Here is a 9313-nt window from a genome sequence, read left to right on the forward strand (position 1 = left end):
TATATATATATATATATACAGTGTTTTTTGTTTTGTTTTTTGTACCATGGAAAGGGGAGGTGTACTGAGTTTAGCTGTGTTAATGCATTGGACAAGATTGATATTTCTCTTCCACCCAAGCCCATTCAGCTTTCTGAATAGCCACCTTACATAACCATTAGGATCCATTGAGGAGCTATGAAGGACGCAGTTTCCCCACTGAGAGTGGTGGGTTTAGCTTGAGGCCAGTCTTGTCAGAGGGCCTGATGTGAATACAGGCAGGTTCCAGCAGTGGCTCTGTGACCCAGGTGAACATTAACCCACAACTGACTCAGAGCATCCCACCAATCACCATAAATCACCAGATCCCACAGCATCAGCGTGGCCACTGCTGTCTGTCAGGACTGCCTTTTACAGTATGATCCGTCTCTGAGCTGAAAGGCAGAATGTATTCACTCCCATTTAGACACAAAGACCGAATGGATCCATTCTCATTCCAAAATCCAGTATGCGTGTCTGTGTAGAGAATCGATCAATAAACTACCAAAGCATCACAAAGGCAGGAATGATAAATTCCTTCACACAGTTTGTGGGGTCATGAAAATGTCTGTTTACATACAGTTTCTCAGCTGTAATGATTTCATTTGAATGCAGTGTGTTTCCCCCTTAATAGACGCGGAACAATGAGTGATTAATAATGACATTTTTATTCCTCTCTGCCACATTTGCCTCAAGTCTTCCAGATGCTGTCAAGCTGTCAATGCATTAAGCAGTTTATGGTTAATTTCACTGACTGTATGTTTATATGTTTATGACTGTATGGTTAATTTCACAGTTCGGATATTTATGAACCGTGTGAATTCAGTGGGATTTGTGAACTGTTTGACAGTGGAATTTAAGATTTGTTATGAATAATCTATCTATCTATCTATCTATCTATACACTTTGTTTCAAAATACAACAATGATGAATACACACACACACACACTACATATTTGTGAGTATTTTGTATTTATATATGTACTTATATATTTATATTATTATTTTATATAATATACATTTTATTATTTTAATTTTATATGTATGTACACACACACACACACAAACGATTAATCGCATCCAAAATAAAAGTTTTTGTTTACGTATGAGTGTGTACCGCATATATTTATTATGTATATATAGATACAAACACATGCATGTATATATTTATGAAAAATATGTTACGTTCATGCATTAAATATATTTATATATAATATAAAATATAATAATATAAATATATAAATGTATATACATATAACTATTTTCAAAATATATACTGAATGTGTGTATTTATATATACATAATAAATAAACACAGTACGCATACATAGAGTATATTATGTAAACAAAAACTTTTATTTTGGATGCGATTAATCGTTGGATGCGATTAATCGCGATTAATCGTTTGACAGCACTAATATATATATATATATATTATACACACAAATATTTATTTATTTTTATTGAAATTATTTACAGAAATATATATATATAATATTTAAAGAAATTATACAATTTATATATACAAAACATGACAAAATGTCTCATTTTGAAACTTATTTTGATATTATGAACTGTTTAGGACTTCAAAGGCTAATTTTGATCTCAGTTTGAAACAGTGTTACCAATTAGCCCTGGCAGAGATTGGCCTCCTGACCTCTGACCCCTGCTGGGTTCTCCTGTCCATTAAAACCCTTTGGGGCCCAGCTGGAGTTGATGTAGTGCCCATTCTCTTCTGACCACTAAACACACAGCTACATTCAGCTTGTAACTTCCATTTTCTGTCCCTTTGTCCCTTCTCTCTGTTCTCTGTGTGTCCATCTTGCTCTCATGTTGACCTCTGAGTATTGTTCGGAAGCAAAGATCCAGTCCTTCCCTACTGTGTCTGTTGAATCATACAATATCTTACAAGAAACATGGGAAGATGAAAAAAGTTGTTGTTTTTTTATTGTGTTTATGCCATTAGTCTTGTTAAAATACAAGAATTACAGGCCTGCATTTACAGTGCTGTCCTTGAATTGAATTAAAACAATAGTTATAATCATTGTCGTTGCTGTATTGTTGTTGTTGCATTGTTAACTCAGCACCTCCTCAGAATGCTAATAAGCATTTGTCTCTCTCTCTCTCTCTCTCTCTCTGCTCCTCTGCTCTTTTACAGGCAGCGCAGTAAAAGAGAGAAGCAGTAAGATCTTTAGTGGCTCCCTGGAAGAAAAATCAAAGGCCTCATTGATAACCAAACAGGGCGACATCATTGGGTTACAAGTGTATACTCAGCAGGACACTCTCTTTCATAACTCTATGAGTGTCTTTAAGGCACATTCAAATGAAGACAAAAAAGCCCAGAACAAAGTTTTAAAGTCAGAATAAAGTGTAACATGGCTACAGCTTGAGCTGCGATCAACATTAGCATCAAGCTAACAGAATTACTCAAAATATGCTTCTGGGTGTGTCTTCAATCATTTTTATGTGCTGCTATTGGCTGATTATTACAACTAACAGACTCAATTTATTTACAGAATATATTTATTTTATTTTAACTTATTTTTTATTTTATTTTATATTTTCAAATGCCTCATATGCACATATTTAATTGTTTCACCCTAGTCCTTTTTGATCTTAAAATATGAAAAATCAAATACAAAATTTGTCAGCCTTTTTAAACATGAACCATTTTAATATTTATTGTATAAAACTGATTTATATCCGATTTTAAAACAAATATACGACTGTCCCACATTTGTCTTGTCAAACTTTGAAAGGTTATTAGACTTCATTAACAAGGAGACAGTGTAAGTGAGATGTGAAGTTTGAAGAGAAGAAACAACAGAAAATATTATTCCTGTATGGATTTTTTTTATGAGCATAATTTCCAGTCAAGCTGTATGTATTCACAAGTATGAAATCAATGCTAGCTATGAAATTACCTTTGGCAAGACGAAAGAGTCAAATTATTACAGAAGTTTGACATTTTCACCACCATCTTTTCCGCCAAGGAATGTTATTAAACAAAATGCAGATGAGATGATTCCAGTGATGGAAATGAAATTGGTTAGTTTGTTTATTCCACGAAGAGCTATTCTCACAAACACCCATCCAAACTCCATCCTGGTGGCCAAACTGGAGTGACACAACAGTCAAATCAGAGTAACGTCTACATACACCGACAAAACGTGTAATTGTGAATGAGGAGTTAATTAAATAAAAATAGAAATTACAACTCTTGTTTTATTAAAAAGGCCCTTGTATAATAAGCAAATGTTGTGTGTGTTTAGTTTGAGCAGAATGAGGTAAATTCATCTAATTACAGCATATATTGTCTTGAGGGAGCCATGTTTTCCCAGCATACTCTTCCACCCCAACAATGTGGCCACTCTCACTGTGTGGCATTGGCATGAGTTTCATTCCCATCAACAATATGCGGCTCATCCTCCAAGTTTAGTAATAGCCTAAGTGGGGAATTTTAAAAACTGTTGTTTCAGACCTGTAGGAGGAAAACAAAAAGCAACAGGGAGGTTTTCTTCCAGACATGCACTCGATCCTCACTCACTCATGCTGCTGAACAAAATACAACACAACATATTTGAAATATCCAACATTTTTCCCAGACTCAATCCTGACATGATCCTAATCCTAATGAAGAGCACGTGGACATAAAATATTGTCCATTTTAATTCCTAAAATGGACTATTAAAGTGATAGTCCACCCAAAAATGAAATTTCTGTCATCATTTACTCACCCTCACATTGTTCCAAACTTGTGTGACTTTCTTTCTTTTGTTGAACACAAAGAAGATATTTTGAAGAATGTTACAGATGACGGTAACCATTGACTTGCATATTAAAAATACAATGAAAGTCAATGGGTACCATCAACGTTTTCAAAGTTTGGTTGCCAACATATTTTTAAATATCTTCTTTTGTGTTCAGCAGAAGAAAGAAACTCATACAGGTTTGGAATGACATGAGGGTATAAGTAAATGATGACAATTTTCACTTTTGGGTGAACTATACCTTTAAGTTTGAGATCGCCACAAGCTCTTCATCCTTAGGTTTGCATCAGGGCTATCCAAACTCGGTCCTGGAGGGCCGGTGCCCTGCAGAGTTTAGCTCCAACCCTCCTTAAACACACCTGAACCCGCTAATCAAGCTCTTACTAGGCATAGGAACTTCCAGTCAGGTGTGTTGAAGCAAGTTGGAGCTAAACTCTGCAGGACACTGGCCCTCCAGGTCCGAGTTTGGACAGCCCTGGTTTACATGATTTAAGAAGATATATTGTTGCAGGAGGGAGAGGTTGGTAACACCCATGTCATAAAAATAATCGTCTTGAAAAGAAAAACTATGCAATAGACAGTAAAATTGCACATAACACTAGTATAATATTTAGTATGAGGAAATTCATACAATATGATACAATTTTTACGTCTGAAATCAGAGACAGACCACAGTTCTCAATCTTGAGAAAAAAAAAACTTTACTTGAAACTTTTTTCGTAAAGCATAAATAATGATTTTAAAAGATTGATTTCATTTTATACAAAAATAATACAATGTGGACAGAATCACATTTTGTATAAATCCAGCATAAAGCAGGAGAATAAACCAGCACTGTAACCTCAGGTCAACCGGCAGTGGGAACATAGTCAACAACATTAAAAACAAACACTGAAGTGACTTTTTGACAAGTATTCAAACTCTTAGACGGGGACATGTGCACTAGTTTCTTAAGTATACCAAAATGACAATGTCAGTTATGAAATTGTGGACATACATGCCAGCAAATGTGTAAAAAAACAAAGTCAAGAGCCACAATAAAAGCTATTTCACAATGCTTCCTGGTAGTTCAGAGTGGCGTGAGCAGGTAATACTGTTTGAAATGGCGAATGGGCTCGATTTCCCAACTTTTATGAAATTCCTACTGATAACCATTCTGCCGTCCAATTCGACGGGACGCTCTTTTCAGTATCTCTCCACAATGACAATGACAGTTTGATTGCAAGTCAATATTTAGATTAGAAAGGCACGTCACGATTCATGGCCGTTCCTGTCGATATCGCAAAGATGGTGAGCAGCTATGCGGATGGAGTTATCTGTCTCTCTGAATCGACCGTAACTTAAATCCACTACTTCTGGCATACTGTGGAAGTCCTGGCACAGAAAGATGACGCTTATCTATCTGACGACACTAATGCTAATAGTCAACATTGACAGTAGCGTCTATTTTAAAACTAGGCTTGCAGGGAGATCAATAGGTTCAGGTTTTGTTGAATGTGCTTTAACGTTTATCTCACTTTTTAAGATTTGACGTCAACAATGTACTCAAAAAAAGTCTGAAACTGCATATTCCAATACGTCATACCTGTTCCATAGATTGTCACATCGTGAATCACAGTTTAGACAGATAAAACAGCACACCACATGGACAATCGAATATTTACATCCTTCATACTAACGATATAATAATTGCTTGTATTTACATTCAACAGTACAGAACATCGTCTAAGCGTTGTCAGATCTCACGGAAGACGTCTTTGCATCAGTTACACGTTACAGAAACTCCTACAGATGCTTCTAACATTGGCTGATTGTCATTGTATCCACACGGTTCAATTATAATGTCTTCACTGAGCACAGTGTTCTTATTCCAGGTCTTTCTTCTCCTTGTATCTGTAGCTTTGTCTTGTGTTTCCTATTGGTTTGTTCTTCAGGATCACCCATGTTCCTCAATACGTTTTGTCCATCACTGAGAAGTAAAATACTGTCACTAAAGTGTGTACCCTTGTTGATCGAACAACCTAACAGTGTCCGTTCTCGTCAGTCCTGCATCCCCTGGTTTGTTGACTAACTCTTCATCCAGTGTGCCACTTGCTCGCACTTATTATGGGTTTCCACAGATACGGGCGCGATGAGGGGGAATGGAGGTGGGGACGATGTTCTCTGCGTCAAGGAAGTCAGGTGCTCACCAGGCCTGAAGCGGACACTGCAAAATAAAGATAGAAAGAGGAAACGGTCACATAAGCATTCTGTAAGAGTGCGGAATTTCCTTATCAGCCACACCTGACCAAATATACACCTCATCCCTGTGCGTTCTTTCCCATTGTACTCAACGTTTTCTCGTATTGTTTGGGTGTTTTTGCTCTTTCTTTGGAGAGGGAGAGGCAGGTGACCCTGTCGTGACCCGCTGGCCGACAAACAGCCTCACCTGATAAAGGTGCCGGCCAGCTGCTCAGACTACACTCATTAGATGCAGGTCTCCAAATGGAGGTGAGTTTTTGTGGTGGAAAGCTCGGCAGACAGGAGGGTTATAAAGACTAAGCGTGGTTTGTAATGTCCCCCTGAGCGCCCACTGCACTGCCCAGTCCAAATACAGCAAGCTGATAAGAGTTTGAAATTGCTCTCTCAGTACTGGGGCGTTGAGGAACCACATACCTGAGATATCTAAATGCTGTGTTTCCAAAACGTGTTTCCATTTACCTTGCACAGGTGAAATATTTAGGATTTTTGCAATTTATCCAGAATTAAAGACAAGATGTTGATAATTGGAGCACATGCTGGTAGGAAGTTCAAGCCGTCAGGATTGGTGCTGCCAGTGATGTGGAAGCGTGGGAAATTAGGCATGTAAAAGCGGTGACTGCAAACCGCATTTCAGGCTAGAGCGGTCAGAGAGCAGGGGAAAAGGGAAGAGGTGTAATTACGGCATACACTCCCGTCCACGACAGGGGAGCCGAAGGAGCATGATGGCTTTGATTAACAGTGAGGATCATTAGACTCTGGACTCAGAAGTGACTTTGCATTGAGAGTAAGGAAAGCGTGAAAATATTAAGAAAGAAAGTGGAAAAAAAAAAACATATATAATAATAAATACATTAATACATATATTATCTAATCAAGAAAGAAAGAAAGAAATGACAAAGAAAGGGAAAGGCGGTTTCATCAATCATGCCGTGCTCAGGCTGGGATCACGGGTGACTGATTGGTCAAGCTGTTCAAAGGAAATAGGAATTCTGAGGAGTATCCACACGTTGACTCGCTTCACTGATTGAGATGTGCAACAAACCTGGCCGAACAAAAGACAGCGAAGCAGGTTGGGTTTGTGCACAGCTTGAAACCACGTTGACTGAAAAACTCTACATCAGTCATATTCAGCCCACTCTGGAAATCTTACACTGATCGCAGAAATGCTGATATAAATGTTGTTTAGCCTGGTGACCATTGCCTGAAAGCAATATTTTGAGTTACATCAAACATACATTAACATTAAACTTTACTGAGAGCATCTGTGACACATCTCGATTATCAGAATATAATTTTGCCTTATTTCGTAAATGTAAAAATGTGCAATCCACTGACTCTCACTAGTATACTGAGACCGACTGTGGATTAAATTTAAACATGCGCAAATTTTAGATTTAGTAGGGTCTGCCCTAGTGGAAAATAAATAAATGAAAATGTATTTGAAATTCATTTATTTCATGCTAAGTACTACAAATACATCTACATATTTATGTGCTTAATAAAAATACCCTGCAAATGTACTTTTGGTATACTAAACTGGTATACTTAAAGTCTGCTGAATTGGAACAAGTAATGGTAACACTTTATTTTAAGGTATCCTTGTTGCACGTTACACGTATTTACTACAATAATAACAATACATAATTACATGCAAGTAGCCCTAATCCTAACCCTAATCATATAGTAAGTACATGTAGTTAGTTAATATTACTCCGAACTTAAATGTATAATTACACTGTAACAAGGACACCTTAAAATAAAGTGTAACCCACCTAATTTTGTACTTGACACACTTTAATTGTGAGGAAGTAGTGCTGAAATCCAACTAAAGACATACTTAAGTGTATTTGATTGTGCTAACGTTGAAGTATGCTTTAGGCACACTTAATATATCTTGCATTTAAAGACTTATATTATTCAAAGATCATACAATCCTCATCAATAGTGACATTTATGCATGTTGGTGAATGTTGTGGATGACTGACCTGTTTGCTGGAGGACATTGAGCTCAGCGTACTGAGGCTGTTGGCGTCTGTCACCACCATGGCAGGGGGAAACCGAGACGAGTGAGAATACTGGGGTGGCTCCTGCTTGTGTGGGTACACTGTGAAGATAACAAACAGACGGTCATTTGAAAGTCTTGAAAATGAATTGATCTTGACTAGATGAGTAGATAGTGGCCAGAGGAAGTGGACGGACTGTGTGAGTGTGAGACAGAGGCCATGAAGGGCTGCTGGCTCATGTGGCCGGGTGACTGTTGCATGAGCTGCTGGTGCGAGACATTCAGCTGCTGCGAGAACTGCACCGGCTGCAATGCTGCCAGACTGCCTGCAACGCTGTTGATGACAGGTACCGTCTGCGCCTGCGATGTGTTCAAACCTGGATGCGAGAACAATGACGTGTCACGTGAAGAATGCATAAAGAATCTGAAATGGAAAGCAAGGTGGTTGGACACTCACTTTGTGCAATGGCCATGACTCCAGAAAGGGGCATTATGAGGTTGGGGGTCTGTTGGTGCATGTGGTGGGATGCATGGATGTTGGTCAGGGTGCTGACTGGAGGAAGACCTCCGCCTGATACCGAGATCTGTGAAGAAAATGCACCAACAGAATGACTCGAATGCTTCTGTCACAACTGTTTCAACTGTACTCTTATCTTAAGAAGGTATCGGAGCCCTGACAGAGACACAAAGCTTTATTTGAATAAGCCGAGTTGAGAGGAAGCCATGCTCAGACAACCGTCTGACTGCTCAGATAAGCTGCTGTCATGCTCCCTTCCTCCTACACTGACTTCCACCTCCTGTTGACAGAAACGCACCCTAAACCATGATGAATTTGACCTGTAGTGTAACACCGCAGCCTTGCCAGACAAATTAATGCATAGAAAATTGTCCTGAAACAAAAAGCTACATGAGCATCTCACCCAACTCAAACATTAGTATTCAGATAAGCAACTCAACTGAGCGCCGGTGTCACTCAACCGACAGAGAACAAGCACAACTCCACCCTTCCCCTCCTCTGCGGGGCATTTAATCAATACAAACAGAATGTTTCTTTGTCAGGTTTGTTGGCACAGCCATGGCCGTGCCCCTTTCTCACTACCACCGGCTAACATTTGCTAAGATTGGCCCTGCAGTGCACTGTGGGCCAAGGCCTACTGTCTGCTTCTGGGTTTAGCACAATGCAGCGTTTGTAAGCCCACTTTGGGTGAATGTAATATCGGTGTCAAGAGCAGATGTGGTGTTATTTTATCAGGGCTCAGAAGTGCTCACCATCTTGGCATCAG

At 38.8% G+C, this 9313-nt stretch overlaps 1 protein-coding gene across 1 annotated transcript in view; it reads right to left on the reverse strand.

Moving 5' to 3' along the window:
- Positions 1 to 4552: 4552 nt before the first annotated feature.
- Positions 4553 to 9313, reverse strand: part of LOC107715725 (hepatocyte nuclear factor 1-beta-A-like) — a 12912-nt gene continuing 8151 nt past the window's right edge. The window contains exons 9-13 of the mRNA XM_016521943.1: positions 9300 to 9311; positions 8488 to 8614; positions 8228 to 8407; positions 8014 to 8132; positions 4553 to 5993 (exon numbers count right to left, since the gene is read on the reverse strand). Coding sequence (XP_016377429.1) covers positions 5973 to 5993; positions 8014 to 8132; positions 8228 to 8407; positions 8488 to 8614; positions 9300 to 9311 — 459 coding nt within the window. The 3' untranslated portion in view covers positions 4553 to 5972. The remainder of the gene's footprint in view (positions 5994 to 8013; positions 8133 to 8227; positions 8408 to 8487; positions 8615 to 9299; positions 9312 to 9313) is intronic.

The sequence above is a fragment of the Sinocyclocheilus rhinocerous genome, unplaced genomic scaffold (genome assembly GCF_001515625.1).
Source record: "Sinocyclocheilus rhinocerous isolate Xijiao unplaced genomic scaffold, SAMN03320098_v1.1 scaffold821, whole genome shotgun sequence".
NCBI lineage: Eukaryota > Metazoa > Chordata > Actinopteri > Cypriniformes > Cyprinidae > Sinocyclocheilus > Sinocyclocheilus rhinocerous.